This window comes from Ambystoma mexicanum, chromosome 7q, assembly GCF_040938575.1.
Source record: "Ambystoma mexicanum isolate Mex_15411 chromosome 7q, UKY_AmexF1_1, whole genome shotgun sequence".
NCBI classification, from domain to species: Eukaryota; Metazoa; Chordata; class Amphibia; order Caudata; family Ambystomatidae; genus Ambystoma; species Ambystoma mexicanum.
Window position 1 is genome coordinate 76,118,655 of NC_090941.1, and position 17,379 is coordinate 76,136,033.

The window sequence follows — 17,379 nt, forward strand, 5'->3', positions numbered from 1 at the left end:
TCGAAGCCATACAGTAATCCTGCAATAATGCTCGTTTTATATATCTGTAAGCTTGTGATCATCTTTACAATGTTTGCAAAATAGTGTTTTTATGTGTCCTTGTATTTGGTGGAATGAAGGAGAAATGTAATGTAAAGTGGTTTAATATAGTTAAACTACTGCCAATTTGACCTCGCTGTGCTTGGCTCTGAAAACAAAAAAATGAATGTGAGTTGTGAGATAGGGAAGAGAGGCAGTTGCAAAGCGTGTGGTGTTTATGGGTTAAGATTGTAAGTGCCTGGGTCTTGAGTGCTGATCTGCTTCTATGGGTTTAGGGAAACGCTGTCCCTCCTGTTATCAGAAGTGCTTTGGGTGTAGAGATCTGCTGATGAGGTAGAGTGCAATACAACTAAAGCGGAGAGCGAGGCCATAACTCTATTAGTGTTGATGTGCAAATTACTAGAACTGGGGCAGCCGTCTGGGAGATTTGTGTCTGTGTTGTAAGGCGTTCTACATTTTAGAGGGCAGTCTGTTGGTGGAAAGAGTGTAGGCCTTGCAAGGCAAAACCACGTGCAACTCTGCTCTCCTGCCACTGGCCTCTTGCAGAAAGGCTCCCGTTTCACTTTCTGATACTCCCACTCTATCCCACGTGCATCCATTATATCTTTGTGCAACAAGGTTTTGGTTATTTGGGGGGAAAGTGCAGTCTGGAGGACTCCGCTCATTGTCATAAGCTATGCATGATGGAGTGTATGGGAGGCACGAACCTTGGTTCAGAGAATGGGCTGCTTGAGATGTAATGTCCACATGCCGCCTATTCAGCTTCCCTTTGTATGCTAGTTGACAGGCTGAGGTGCGCCTCAAGCCGTCAACCCCACTCTTCATGGCTCAGGTGATGTGCTCAGTGGCCGGCTGCAACATGTGTGCTTTGTCTTCAATACATTTTGTAAAGCCTTCCAGGAATGATTGTAATCTGCCTGCTTCCACATTCACTCGGTTATCACTCACCCCGCATACGGCTATTATTTGCTGTGTTTGAACGCTTTTAATTGTTAGTAAGTATTCTGTAAGGTTGTGTCCACCTCTTCAGTAGTGTAAAGCTTTTCATTGTGCTCTGTCTATCTAGGATTACCAGTGTACTATACAGTGTGCCTTAGGTTGGGGTTATAGAAGTTCATTTTTAGGGGTTTGCCCATATTAGTTTTGTTGTACGTTCGCTTTATTAGCACAGAAATGTATAGAACCCAACATCACCCTCTTGGAGATGTGCGGAGAACTATGATTTATGTATTTGCACCTTGTAGAAGGGGATCATAATTCTGCTCTGAACACATTTTTGGGTAGTTGCTGAATAATATGTGCCTGTTTTATGTTGGAGCCTTGGTTCTGCATTAGCTGTTCCGTCCATGTAGGAGAATTGGACTAATGAAAGCAGCAAACCGGTTTAGTCTTCTTGGTGGATTCAATCATGAAAGTGTGTATTTGATGGCATAACATGACTGTAATTCTTAATCATTTAGTTCTTTCATGGTTTGAGACATTTCCTGAGGCACTAAAAGGATTCCCAGGTACGTTCATGCCATTGCACAATATAGGGTTTCCTTATGGAAATTATACTGTTCTTTTAAATTTGCTTTGTTTTGGAAGATCAATAACTTGGTTTTTGTGCTAATATATATTTTTGGGGAAATAATGCATTTCTTTTTTAATAAAACAATTGAAATAAACAAATGAGCTCTACTAAATAGTCAGCATAGCAAAATCCGCTTAAATCTTCAATACAGTCTACAATGAATTGCCCACGTTATTATACAATCCTGGGAAGAAAGAGGAAAGAAGACGAACAAAAATAAGGGTGTAGAGGGATGTGTAACATAAACAAAAACTTGGATCAGTCACCCATATCATTTAATTAAAGGTACTCCACATCTTTTCATAGCCCCTGACCTTTTCTTTGCTCTGGAATGAGATTTTCTCCTTTTGAAAGTCATCACTGTGTAACCAGTACTCAACGGAGGGCATAGAATTTCTCTTTTAGTGTCGCAATATATTTCCTAGTTACTATAAAGTTATTATAATGCCCTATAACCCCATCTTAATGTATCACCAGACATGCATACAGAGTACAGAAGCAATCCAGTTCTCACTGCTAGAGTTAATTTTACCCTTTGCTCCAAAACGGCATTCTGAGCAATATCGCTTCCCACTAACCTGTGTCAATCCGCTGCCTCTCCTAGTTTTATAGTAGATCATGACATCGCTGCTGGCAGTTCCTCAGTTATCACTGTCTGCTTCTTCAGTAGAACACAAGGAAACTGGAGAGTTTATCTTTTCTTTCTGCAGTCCTGTAGCCCGCTGGTGCTTTTGTAACGGTCAATTAGAGGAATATCCCTAGGGTTGCATGGGCCTGCTGCTTATCAACAATTTATTTCTGAGGCTTGTGGAATCTGCTTAGATCACATGCTCTGCATAGGCCGACATCTAGTGGAAGCTGCGGAGTATTAGTTTGTTTTTTCGAAAATCAAAAATGGGCGTCGACACAGGGCGTGCCAGTAATACTATCCTTAGTGTGACGTCCACTGTACCCATGATCCCTCGCGCGTCCAGGACCCTCAGGTTGTTTTTTTCCGCCATACTGGTCGGAAGCATCCCGCGGAGTTCCCTGGCCTTAGCCATAATTTCGCTAAATATCGTAATATTTCACCATTTTCTCCACCCCAACGTCGAGTCACCGACCTTCGACACTCGACGCCAGCGGAGAAAAAAAACAACCGTCGAGAGCTGCATGACGGAACTGGGCCTCGGAAGGCCTCTGGCCTTGGCCCGGGCCTTCGAAGGCCTCTGCCCTGCAAGTAGGGAGAGTGGGGGGTGGTACATACTCTACACTCTAAAAATATATATAGGCATTTCTTATATATTCCTAAACACACTAGCCCGCTGCCACAGGGTGCATATGTGGGGTACCCCTTTCCAATTCTGCCCCAAGGGCAACCGCAAGTACCCTTGGGTTGACAGACACACCACGTGTAACCTCTGCTTGCTGAGGGACCACCTAAAAAGCCAGTTGGCACGGGTTGCGTCGGAGGGAAGAGCCGTGTCCGGTTGCATCTTAAAAGCAACCTTTGATGCCACGGATAACGCCGGCAGATTGATAGCAGAGAGCACTGTTATCAAAAGACATGTCTGGTTAAGGCAATCGGGGTTCAAACCCGAGACCCAAGCATCTTTAATAGACAAACCGGTGAAGCCTGATCTACTGTTTGACAAGGCGCTAGAGGACGCGCTTAAAAATGCCAAGGATGAGTACGAGACTCTTAAATCCCTGGTCCAGTTAACCAACAAACTCCCGAATCAAAGGGGGAATGGCAATTTTCGTCTCCCACGTGCCCAAAATTCCCAAAGAGGCTCCAACTACTCCCAGGGGCAGGGTACACCATGGAACAGCAGCAACCAGCAGTCTACCCAGGGTTTTGGCAGGAACAAAAGAAGAGGACGTTGTAAGGGTAGAGGCAGCCCCAATGGAGGCGGCGGCACGCCTCCCCCAAAACAGTGACGCTCCGTTCAGGGTCCCTTCTCACGCATCCCCAGTAGGGGGACGCATTTCCAACTTCACCCAAGCTTGGGAAGGGATCACATCAGACAGATGGGTGCTGTCCACAGTGTCCGCAGGATACTGCATAGAACTGTTAGAGCGTCCCCTAAACCACCCTCCACGTCAAAAAGTACACTCATTAGACTACCAGAAGATCCTCCTCGAAGAAATCGCCAATCTTCTAGCAAAGGACGCGATAGAACTCGTCCCGGGACACCAGGTAAACAAGGGTATTTATTCAACTTGCTTCCTTGTGCCAAAAAAAGATTTGACAATGCGCCCAGTATTGGACTTACGGCCTGCAAACAAGTATGTCAAGCTCCAAAAATTTTGCATGACTACTCTCCAAGAGGTAATCCCCCTCCTAAAAAAGGGGGATTAAATGGCAACATTGGACATGAAAGATGCCTATTTTCATATTTCCATGTTCCCAGCGCACAGAAGATACTTGTGCTTCAAGGTGGACAGTGAGCACTAACAGTTCAAGATACTGCCTTTCGGGATAGCCTCAGCTCCAAGGGTATTCACCAAGGTACTGGCGGTGGCACATCTATGCAGGGAGGCAATCCCAGTGTACCCTTACCTGGACGACTGGTTTATCACGGGGGAGACCCCAGTAATTTGTAGAACACACATTCAAAGAGCTATCGACCTCCTCTTCGAATTAGGTTTCTCCATAAACGAGAAAAAGTCAAGTCTGGTGCCAAGCACCTCCAAACAGTTCATAAGAGCTGTCCTAAACACACAAGAGGGGTTGGCCTTTCCATCAGAGGAAAGAATTCGGAATATACTGCTGCAAATTCCGCAATATCAGGCTGGTCGCCAGATAACGGTACGCAAAGCAATGCGTTTGTTGGACATGATGGCATCATGTATTTACCTGGTCCCCCACGCGTGCCTGCACATGCGTCCCATGCAGGAAAGGTTGGCGAAACAGTGGTCTCAGGCAAGTGGTCAGTGGGACGATCTAGTGGTCGTTTCGCCAACACTTTTACAAAGCCTTCACTGGCGAACACGAGAAAATCTGGCCAAGGGGAAACCCTTTTACGATCCCGAGATACAGGCTGTAGTCACAACGGACGCATGCCTGTCAGGGTGGGGAGCAAACAATCTCCACCACACAGCTCAGGGTCTCTGGTCTCACTCAGAAGTCAAGAATCATATCAATCTGTTAGAGCTTCTGGCAGTATCAAGAGCGCTTCAAGCATTCAAGCCCTACCTGTTGAACCTGTCGGTGCAGATCTGGACAGACAGCACAACAGCCATGTTTTACCTGAACAAACCAGGAGGGACTTGTTCGCCAAATCTGTCGAAGCTTCTCCAGAAAATTTGGATATGGGCACTCAAACGGAAGATCGTCCTGTCATCTCAACATGTTCCAGGGGATCTCAATTCTCTGGCGGATGCTTTGAGCAGAGACCCCACTCCCAGAGGAACACGAATGGTGTCTACACAGAGAAATCATAGATCTCTTCTCTCAGTGGGGTTTCCCCACTACAGACCTATTCGCCACAAGCGAAAACAGACAGTGCCCAGGATTCGCATCCAGGTTCCCCGAACCAGACTCCGAGGGGAACACCCCGTGGATGAACTGGTCAGGGATGTTTGCGTACGCTTTTCCACCAAAACCTCATCAGGAAGGTGCTCAACAAGATGAACAGAGAATTGATGACGCTCATCCTAGTTGCTCCCATGTGGGCGAGACAACCGTGGTCCTCGCACTTACGCAGACTAGCGGTATGCAAACCCATCAAACTCTGGGGCTGGCACAACCTACTGTCCCAGCACGAAGGTCAGAAAGTGCATCCTCAACCCAACTCAATGAACCTGGCAGCATGGCTCCTGAGGTCATAGAGTTTGGACATCTCAATTTACCGCAGAGATGTATGGACATCCTAAGAGAAACTAGGAAGCCAAACACAAGGCACTGCTACTTTGACAAATGGAAAACATTTGTTATCTGGTGCCAGAATAAGCAAATCAACCCAGTTGATTGCACTCCTTCCACAATTGTCACATACATGCTCCACCTGCTGGATGCAGGGTTGGTTTTTAATTCACTGAAGGTACACCTGACAGCTCTGTCAGCATACGCCATCTCCCATAACAAGGTGTCGTGGTGGAAAGCACCAGTGGTTAAAGCCTTTATGGAAGGCGTAAAGAGACTTCACCCTCCAATTTCAAACCCACCACCAGGATGGGACCTTAATGTGGTGCCATCTAAACTCGTGGGCCCCCCATTCAAGCCCATGCATAAAAGCAGTCTCAAACAACTGACTTATAAGACGGCCTTCTTAGTAGCTATTACATCAATAAGAAGGGTCAGTGAAATTCAGGCTCTGTCAGTACAGGATCCTTCCTTTACGGGTCATAAAGATAAACTGGTTTTACATACACACCCCAGGTTCTCACCTAAGTTTATTTCTAAATTCCACGTGAACCAGTCCATCGAGCTTCCGGCTTTCTTCCAAGGCCCACAAAGCTTGGCTGAGGTGAAACTACACACCCTATATGTGTGTAGATGTGTGTAGGGCGGTCCTATACTATGTAAACAAGACCAGGCCCCTAAGGAAAACAGACCAACTGCTTGTCTCTGTAGCTACAGGCAAAGAGGGAGATCGCGTCTCTAAAGGTACCATCTCTAAGTGGATTGTTAACTGTATCCAGCTGTGTTACTCCCTTTCTGAAAACTTTGCCTTTCACGCCAAGAGCTCAGAGGCATTGGGGCCACTCTGGCTTTCATTGCAAATGTACCCCTTGACACTATTTGCAAAGCAGCTACTTGGAGCTCTATTCACACCTTTACTCAGCACTACTGCATTGACACCCATTCCAAGACAGATGCTCAAGTGGGACAAGCGGTTCTAAGACATTTATTTGCTCATGACCCTTCTCACTTCCCACCTCCTTCTGCTAACACTGCTCGCTAATCTATGCACAGCATGTGATCTAAGCAGATTCCACAAGCCTCAGAAGGGATACATTACTCACCGTAATCGTATTTCTGATGCTTGTATCTGCTTAGATTCACATGCAACCCACCCTTCCTCCCCTCTGAGAGAAGGCGCATGGATGGTTGTAGTCTTATTTATCTATCTGCTTGGATTATCTGTACCCACGCTACTCTTCATGCTACCTCATGTCAGAAAAAAATACAATCTGAGGGTCCTAGACGCGTGAGGGATCATGGGTACAGTAGACATCACACTAGGGATAGTATTACTGGCACGCCCTGTGTCGACGCCCATTTTCGAGTTTCGAAAAACAAACTGTCATACTCCGCAGCTTCCACTAGATGTCGGCCTATGCACAGCATGTGAATCTAAGCAGATACAAGCATCAGAAATACGATTACAGTGAGTAATGTATTATATATATATATATATGCATTGCTACTAGCTAGTCATAGTTGACTTTTGGTTAGTAAGAAATGTGCTGTGTGTATGTATAAAATTGAGGTGGCAAGTGACTTCATGTCTGACTATTGGCTAGTAGCTTGCAATTTGACATTTTTAACCCTGTATATAAATATAATGGCATTATGTCCCAGGTGTCATTTTGTCCCGTTCTATCCTACGAGACTATTAAAAGTGACTGAAAACTAGCAATTATACGAAATTATAAAAACCCATTGGACTGTCCAGGTCACCATTTCAATGCCTTACACCCAGTTTCTTATGTCTAATATTTCCAGGATCCACTCCTTCCAAAAACTCTTTGGCTTTTTTTTGTGGTACACAAAGTGGGCATCTCAATTTTTCTTCTTTTTACCTGGAAGCTGCATTGCTTGTGGGGGCCACTGCTGGTTTGTGGAAGGGGTTTCAGTCTGATGGTGGTTCCTTTTATGCAGTCTGCATTAATAGCAGAGATGGGACTCTGAGATATAGCCACGCTCTGTGCAGCACTCTGGCCTTATCTCCTCTCTGGCCTTTTCCATGTTTCCTCTGTGTGCCCTGGAAGAACAGTTCACAGAGCATTCAGTGGCCTCTTTCCCATAGAGGTATCACACATCTACCCCCTGAATAGCCAGACCCCTGCCCTAATCAGCCTTAAATCATCAGCCAGTTCACTTACGAATTGTTCTACCTTTCACATTAAATTCAGCGCAGATTAAAGTGTTATAATAACCGTGTTTATAACTTCAGCCTAGTTTAATCCTTTCAAACATGTTGTCATGTTTTAACATGCAGCCTTTATTAAATTGCAGACCATGTTATTAAACACCAACGACAGCTGAGGACCCTGGTTGACCTACTGAGCACTTTCCACTGTGCAGTGTAATGAATTGTATATCAGGTTAATTAATCAAAATCTTCGAAGCGATGGAGGACTTTGATCGATAGGCTGTTCAATTTTGTCTCACCCTCGATGTATTTGCATGATCGCATGCCACTCAATGTGTATATACTGTGCTTGCCAATCATGGCAAAGCCCCAGCTGTAATCTGTTACCTTGGGATTTATAATCTAATGGCAAATATCCCACCCAATCTGCAGAGCTGCGACCCACAGAATACAGTGAAGTCCCATGAAAAACACGGTCCAGTTGGCTCGCAACTCGGCCAAGGTTTTACACGCTTTTGGACTACTATGCTGGTGAGCTTGTGCATTACAGAAACCTAATATTATGGGTCTATGTGGGGGTATACATATACCTTCACTATACCATCCTTTAATTATATTCAAACTGAAGTTATTTCCTCTAGTTTATTATAACATCCCCTTCAATATCATTAGTATGATCCCACTTATAATTCTCAACTGTCAATCCCGGGTCCCATCTTTTGTTTTAAGCTGAGTTGGCCTAGTTTGGAGTTTATTTTGAGGTTTTTTTCCAAATGAACACTCAAGTTGACTGAGTGGAACAACTCATCTACATACTTAAGTGAATCACACTGGGATAGCTGTTGAATTGTTTCCCATAAACTGTTCCTCATGTCTTCTATTATTACCCACATCTTGATATTGAACCCAATATTAATCCCACCTAATACTATCCCACCTTACCTGGACATTTCAACCCTTCACTTTGAAGATCAGCTACCTTAACACTGCTGGTGAATTAGATCTAGTTTACAGCTTAATGAACTTAATACTATTTGGCCTCAAGTTCAGGTTGTCTCTTCTTTCCTTCCCTTTATTCTTACCTCATGTTTTCCCCAGGCATTCATCTTTACACACCCAACTGTTGGTGTGGACATCTCAGACAACTGGTTTGGCAAAACCAGTTCTCACCCACAATACATATGGGAGTGTTTCTTTAAACAACTCTGGAGAAAGCCTCCACATTACCAGGACCAGCTTGAGCACCTCCAGTTCATCATGCAGCCACACACCATCATTGTTTACCAGTCATCACCCGATCTAGATGCTCCCACACAATAAAGCCTTTGCTTTAAATGAACTACACATTCTTGGCCTTTTCTCATGATTACAGAAAAATAATCTGTTATAAAACCAGTTTTCAGACTGCAACCATATCACCCCATCACAGGTGTTCTTCAGTATACTGCAGTTTTCTTACTTGCATACCGCCTTCCTTATTTCCCCCACACCTTCTTCCTCACTATCAACAGACTATGCTCTTGCAACACCCAGGCACGGTCCCAATAGGGCAACCCTCAGACAAGGTTTAGGCGCTGTAAGACCACTACGGTGGTGAAGAGCGCAGTATAAATATTGGATAACAGAACATCTACAGTCTCCTTCAGTATTGCTCGTTAAACCATATAATGTGAAAGGCTGTTCCTGGTTAATAGCTTGGCTTCTGTGAAAATCTTTGTCTGGGTTACATCTTTTACACTGCCATTTAAGATCATATTTTACAGTTCGCTCCCCATTTCACTTCTCCCAGGTTTCTACCTTGCTTCTTCACTGTTTCTTTAAAAGGGAATCTTAATTTGACTATGAAAACTCTGGGTGGTTGACATGTTTTTGACCTAAGGGACATGGTTTGATATGGCCTTTCAACCTCCAGAAGTTTCCCCAAGGCAGGGGTTCCAGTAATTAAGGTGGAGTCTTCTGCAGGCAGTCAATAGGGCAACCTCTCTACATCCACAAGGTTTTCCTGGTCTGTGATTTTCTTATTAGTGATGTCCAAGAATAGAGTTAAAGTCTAAGCCATTAGTTGCAGTTTCTTTGCAGGATATCAATATTTGTTCTTTTGGTAGTCCTTTTTTTTTTTCCTCTTGTGTGCTTCCAATAGAAGAACTAAATCGTTTGGATAGAGGAGGCCGTTTTTTTCTGTATCCCCTTAATTTATTGTTTAAAGCTCTGACCTAGCTCGAGAGCAGTAGACCGCTATACATAGTGTGAGGCTAGCCCCCGTTTGAGCTGCCATCTTTTAACATTAGTGCATTAACCAGCACAGTGAGCATGCCTCCGTTCGATTCATTCCTCAATCAAAATACCCTCACCAGCACTACGAGCGATGCTCACGGTCCTGGTGAGCGGGCTTCTGATTTGAGAGCACCCCTTCCCCGCAAGCCCAAATCAGAGTCCCATGTCCATGTCTCGGATTTGGGGATACAGGGGTAGGGGGATGCATTTTTCACCACCCATACATAAACATTAATTCTCTCATCCACACACACACAGCACACTTTCATTCATGCATCCATGCACTTTTCTTTTTTTTTTTAACCTGCAGCGCTGGCCCATAATTCACTCCTCCAGGTTCCGCACAATGTGAACAGCAACCACTGAGTGCTTCCTGGATCCTTCACATGCATGCAGGAGCCGGAGTGCCCACCTGGAGGATGCCTTGATAGCCCTGTACATGTGGGGAGGTGCAGGTGCACCCCCCTCCCTTCAGAGCTGCAGTACCCCAGCCTCCATCCCCAATGAGCCAAGCAAGGCTGGGGAAGCAAAACACCCAGCCTTGCATGGCCCATTGGGCATGTTCTTGAGTATGATCTGTCAAAGGTAAACCACGCTTCACTTTGACAGTTCAAGCCGCCCCAAGAAGCGCTCCCTCAGCTGTAGCAAGCAATTGAGGGAGCGGATACTACAACTCTTCCAAAACGGATGGGTCGAGGCCCCGTCTCCCATTATAGACGAGCCACCACTGATATTTCTATATGTATCACTTTAGTAGGATTTTGTTAAAGTTTCCTGCATTTGTGTCTTTCTTACTGCTTTTGTGCACCAGTGTCGGTCTGCCTCTCTGGTGGACTTTCTGATCATGTAATCCATGCCTGCCTGACTGTCGATGTTTACTTGCTCTTAGTTAAATTAATTTGTCAGTTTGCGAGTGTGTAAAATAGTCCTTCATCAGCATGTGGCTGATGACATCTGTTGCTGCGTGCTTCCCCTTGCAGCTGTCTGCATTGCTTTGTGGTTTAGCTCGCTGTGTTGAATTCGTATGGCTATTACAATGCCACCAAGTTGTACACCGAAAAGTACATTCCTAACAAAGTAATCCACTGAATTAATGCACTCATATTGCATTGTCATTCAATGTTTGTTTAATTTACATGTCTGCTTAAAAATAAAAAAATTCTGCCTTTTTTTATTGACAGGATTTTCCCATTCAGCCTTCACTTTTGGTATTGAGAGCCACATTAGCCAGTCCAACATCAATGGAACACTAGTGCCCCCCGCTGCCCTGATTTCAATTCTGCAGAAAGGCCTGCAGTATGTGGAAGCTGAGATCAGCATAAATGAGGTGAGTAGGATACTCTGTGTGCACGTCTGCCAAAAAGAACTTGAACAGGAGAAGTGTCATCTCCTGCAAATCAAATAGTCTTTTGCAGAAGTTGTTCCTAATTTGCCAATAGCTTTTTGCAGAAGTTGTTCATAAATTGCCAGATGGCCGTAAAATGAAAGATGAATGGAAATGCATCTGTATTATCTTGCTCCCAGTTTCCCTATAATATTCAGTACTGTCTGTTGTGAGCATACACTATCCTACGGCAATTACACCAAACTGAGTGTTTTCTCCTCCTTCCTTTGATGCAGAGGCAGAGTTACAAAGCCATTGGTCACATTTAGAATAGATGTAGTCTATTCTGCCTTAACATTCCATCTCCGTAGCTTAGTGGGTTTAGCGGATGCTGCAGCGGTCTGTGTTAAACCGTCAGGCCTAACTCAGTATCTCATTTTTTCGTGGTTGATTGTTTATGCACAATTAAATTGGGTAATGGGAGCACGCGCTTTTTATAGTGCCGCAAAACTATAAAAGTGCGTTATTAAAATATGTTCTCCATTGGCTGAGATTCTATACGCCCCTTGACCAAATCTGACTGTGCGCCAGTTTGGCAGAGTAGTGCAGTGATGTATGAAGTAGTTGTGGAGATGGTGAAGAACGGCTTGCAGGTTCCTCGAGGCTTTACCCAGGAAGAGGGCGTCCGTTCCAACAGTGGTTTGTCAGGTTATGCAGGTTAAATGCTCAAAAGGATATCAGTCGACAGGGTTACAAAGCTAGAGAAGTATAGGCGCTGTAGGGGACATTCAAGGATAAGCCTAGTAGATGAAAAAATAAAGCACTGTTCAGCTGAGTATAATTTTATATTATTTTGAAATGCATGCAAAATCTATTGAACTCCACTTAGCTTAATCTTCTGAGCAGATGTGTAGGCCACGTGGTACAGTACTTGGTAGGCATGTTCTAATGCCCATCTGAAATAAAGGCGACCCTTTAGCTTGTTGATGGTGCCAAAAAACTAGATCCTCTGCTAAACTGACCATGGGCACAACACGCAACCCCACCACACCTCGCTGTTTGGCGGGTTTGTGGGACAAGGTTAGTCATGATCCTGTCACTGGGGGCAGGGAACCTTCCCAACCAGGTGTAGAGGGCTCACCGGGACAAAAGCCAGATCCGTGCCTCTCCCAGATGTCAGTAGTGGTAATTGGGGGGGGGGGGGGGGGAGTAGGGGGGCAGGTGGGGGATAATCGCTTGGGGGGGCCCGGTGGCACGAATGCCATCAATGGTACCACCCTTGTCATGTGATACCTCGCAGTACTTTTTCTGGCCTGTGTTCTGTTTTTTCTATTTCAAGCCAACAGCTCCCAATTGGCGCCTGGGAGCAACCAAAAAAAACACACTGAAGCCATGAGAATGGAATAAATTACAGCCGGGTAATGGACAGGTAATCTCTTTGCCAAATGGAAAAGAGACGCCCGACACCCCACTGGCAATCACAGGTGAATGGTAGGGCAACGGAAAACAAACTCACGTGGGTGGCTGAAGGGAGAAAGGAGAGACACTGAAACCCTCACAAAACCGGACTGGCAATAAAACTGACCAGCACCTGAAGAAAGTCACAGAAAGAACAAGCAGCCAGAGCCCCTGGCCGCTATCGCACCATCAGAGACTGCAAATAAAATTGTGCTGGAAATGAGGGTGGGGCTAAGCAGAATTTTTAAAGCCTCTCACCTGTGTAACCAAGCCCTAGAGGAAAGGATAGGCACAGATTGGCTCATAGTCAAATGTGTGCTGCAGTGAAAGGAAGGTTTGGGTGGGACTGTTCCAGCAGAACCACGGTATAAAAGGAGATAGAGGATCAGTGTAGGTTGCAGGGATGAGGTCAGGATGTGTGAAGGTTGACTAAGACCAGTTGGAGGACAGATAAAGCAGTGGAATGTGGGAGAGATGGTGGCAGAAAGGGAGCAGAGGGCAGATGAGATATTTTGCGGGAAAGAAAGTTGTGCGAGAAGGGGGGGGGGCAGTGTAAATGGTGAGCGAGAAAGAGGGAGCAGTGTAAGGGTGATTAGAGAGTGAGTGTATGGTGGAAATGGGTGGAGAGAGTGCAAGATGGTAGTGGTGAGGGGGCGTGCAGCAGGAAGGGTGAAGTAGTGGTAGGAAATAGGTGAAGAGATTGTGATATGGTGTGGCTAGAGAAAAGGAGGTAGTGGGAAGGGAGGCGAGGGGGTTAGTGGCAAGGGAGGCGAGGGGGTTAGTGGGACGGGAGTGCTTATCTTGTCTCTAGATAGTAGCGGTTACCTATAGCTTGGTAATGCTGTGATTTAGAGATGCGTGGAATAGGCTTGTGGAAGCCCACAGAAGATGAGGGGGCGGCCAATAGTGTGCATCTCCCCTTTCTCCAGCCTGGTGTTACACTGCGCACAATAACTTTGAACTACCTGAACGCTGTAACATTGAATAATCTGCAGAGTTTGTGCTGTTTTAAAATAAGCCCCTTTGAACTCTTGTAGCCTCTGCACATTCTTATGGCCATATTGTGAAAACAAAAAGATGATATTGCGGCTGAGTACCCCAAAGGAAATGCACCAAACGCGGGTTACAAAGAAACATACAAATATCTTTTTATTTTGTATTGAACAGTTTCAAAGAACAAAGCAACAGATGGCTGTCGGCCCTCAGTACAACACAGCAAACTCCAGCTCGGTTTGGTGTGCTCAGTGAGTAGGGCTGTACATTAGAATAGTCGCACATTTTATACTCTCGAAATCATGATGTTCAACCCACTTCCAAGTTAATACATCACGGATCTAGGGTTCATGCCGAGTTCATACATCTATACATTTAGGGTTTACCTTTAATACATTCGCTAACAAGTCAAAATGGCAACAGTATGACTTAAGATTTCTCGTTAAGCCTTCTCAAACAGTTTTATACAATGTAGTCAAATAAGTGCTCACATTTCAGTATTTGAATACATTGTGTTTCGCATATGCTCCAGGATTAGCTTTGTTGGCACAGGTAATCCTCTATACACAGGTCAGCGAAGGACAAGGTCTCAGTTCATGACCCCAACATGTGGCCTGCAGGCAAGTTACATATTCGTACACAGAGGTCAAGACGGCCATGTTACATTCGGAATGACACTGTCCACCATCTTAGAACACAGGGTGACTTTAGAGGGAGAATCTAAAATGGCGGATAGACCTAAAATGGTGGCTTATACTGATCTAAGGTCAAGACCTTGTAACGCGGATTTCCTCGCAAGTGGCTTATAAGCAGCTTGGCGTAGGCAAATATACATATATTCATACAGTATAGGAGGCATGATATGATTTTCCGTTCGACAAACCCTCCTTTTGGCCTATGCCAAGCACTAAAACTACTTCTAATCACTTTACGAACAACTCCACGTCTCAACTTCCATACACCCTGAATCACTGTCAGAAATATCTATTGCCATTAGATCGTCTATCAGGATTTCTTTCAACACATATTCTTTACAGATCTTATCCGTCGTGTATACCTTGTGTCCCATTGCGCAACATCCTCCTAGCATCGAACATATACTAGGTAAACACTGTAAACGGCAACAAAAAAACAACAGGATTCCCAAAATGATCAGTAAGCCCGAAAGTACTTTCCAACCCCAAGATCCCAAGAAGTCCCAGAACCAAGCGCTAAGATCCCAATTTCCCCTCAGGAACATGCACTTCTGAACTAAGTACGTGCAGATTTTGTATTGCCTTCAAGATAGTTGGGGAGGAATCTGGCACGAAAACACAGCAAGCGGACCCCACTAATTTACACACTCCACCACGTTCAGCCAGAATGACATCCATCCGGTTCTGAAGTGCTACTAATCTTATTGCTTTCTGTTCTAATGTCATATTATAGAGTATGTAAGTGGTCCGGTTGATGGTTCTCTCCAGTACTCTCGCTAGTCTCCTGATGTCTTCAGAATTCGCTATTTGTCCCCAAAATGGCACAAAGGATTTCTCTACATCTCCCAGAACCTGTGCTGGAGTGTCGCCATTCTCATCCTGCCGTGGACGAGCCTTTGAAACCTCTACAGTACTATCTATGAATACACCGGGTAACAGGATCCCTAGATAACAAGTTCCCTGCCAATCCCTGGGTAACCATGGAAATGCTACATTACTGCAAACAAAGTAGACTGGTTCGCCTACATACAAAGGTCTGTCTTCCCCAGTCAAATTCGCAACGTTGGCACAACCTCTAAAATTTCCCATTGACTGAGTGCCATTCCTCTGTATGCAGAAAGAAACTGAATCAAGGCTATGGTTAACAGTGTAAGAAGGAGGCATGGCATCCGTATTGCCTATAGGAGCCATCTTGAAAGAGATCAAAGATTGAAAAGGACGAGACAGTCTATCAGAAGCAATGTTGAGCTTGCGCCTATTCGCGAAAAGCGAGCATCCCAAGGGCGTAAGAACACATTTCTCAAAACTATTCATAGAAGTACCATCAAAGTTCCCTGGGATGCTATCGTTCCACCAACCAAAGAACAGTGCTCCAAGAGAAGCATATCAAGCAGTTGTCAAAGGTAAAGGATGAATATACCAACCTAGCCCCTTATCCCCGTGTTGCGGTAAATGCGAACAGACCCAATAGTTGGACTTATTAAAAATAGCATGCGTAGCATTCATGATAAGTAACAATGTATTATTGTAGTATCTCTGTCTATGCTGAGAGGCTCTAGGAGATAGAGTATGCAGATGCATAAAAGGAGTAGAAACAGTGGGTACATTTTCAGTCGGTAACAAGGTTTCGAATGGATGCACTTCTTCCAGGTACCAAAAGCCTAAAACAATTACTATTATAAAACCAATTGACATTAAAAGACAGCAGTACGTTTTCGGGGCCCAAACAGTTTGTCCATTCTCTCTGCTGGTCACACGATAATTTATCATTCCTGTACGAGCTGTAGCGGTTGCAGGCATTGCAGTCTTCAAACGAAAAACCCCAGTGTTGTTTTTTTTTTTTTTTTGCTGGCGACCTCCTGGCCGAGCGACTTCTTAGTCCTTCCACAACCCTACCCAACAGAATCCCCTTTTTCAAACAATTACTTGGGCAAAAAGCAAGCCCCTGATGATTTCTTCTCCTTCAGCCTTACCGTGCCACAAGTCTATTTCCTTGGACGCAAATTGTACCTCGTTGTCCCCGGTACTGATCCGAGAACGTGTCATCACTTCCCGTTGGAAGTGACGTATCCAGAGCAAGTGAAGATGCAAGATCCGGAGCAACAGTTTCCGGAAACAAAACCTTTGGAGAGTGTGGAGACAAAATGGCTGTTTCCCAAGGCCTCACGGGCTCAGAGAGAATCTCCCATGCACGCTCGTTGCTGTTTACTGCTTCGGGATCGTTGGTTGCAGTATTAGTGAGGGGTTCTGTTTGTTCTGTCTCGTATGGCACCGGGTGTGGAAGCTTCTTGACATGTGTCGCGTGGATCCAGTTTTTTCTGCCTGCGACGCGCACCGCCGCCTGTGTGACCAGCAGGACCTGGAAAGGGCCCTGCCACCGAGGTGCAAGGCAAGAAGATCGCTCAAAGGCCTTCGTCAACACCCAGTCACCGGGCCGAATTCTATGACCTGGGCCCTCGTATCGTACAGGTAAAGCCTCTCGCACCTGGTGATAAATCAAATACAGGTTTTTAGTCGACTGGCAACAGTAATCTGAAAGGTACATTTTCGGCATTTTTCAAAGACTGACATTTCGGAAGGTTCCAGATATTAACAGGTCTCCCCATTACCACCTCAAATGGAGAGAGTCCAGTCTTAGTTTGAGGGGTTGTATGCATAGCTAGCAACCTGATCGGTAAGGCATCCGGCCATTTTAGTTTGGTGCCGGCACACGTCTTAGCGAGCTTGTTCTTGATGATGCCGTTGTGTCTTTCTACTAATCCGGCACTCTGAGCGTGTCTGGCCGAATGGAACCGTTTGTCGATCTGTAATGTCGCACATATCTGCAGAATTACAGCAGCGACAAATTGTGAACCATTGTCTGACCAGATGACTCTTGGTAGCCCAAACCTAGGGAAGTACTCCTTTAACATAGTTTTTGCAGTAGTCATGGCTGTAGCGTCTTTGACAGGGAAAGCCTCAACCCATTTACTGAAAGCACATATGACAACTAAAACACAT

The 17,379-nt window shown here is 45.1% G+C and overlaps 1 protein-coding gene across 3 annotated transcripts in view; it reads left to right on the top strand.

The window, feature by feature from the left end:
• Positions 1–17,379, top strand: part of TBL1X (transducin beta like 1 X-linked) — a 943,441-nt gene that overhangs the window by 610,438 nt on the left and 315,624 nt on the right. For all 3 annotated transcript variants that reach the window (XM_069640382.1, XM_069640381.1, XM_069640380.1), the window contains exon 5: positions 11,091–11,236. In XM_069640382.1, coding sequence (XP_069496483.1) covers positions 11,091–11,236 — 146 coding nt within the window. The remainder of the gene's footprint in view (positions 1–11,090; positions 11,237–17,379) is intronic.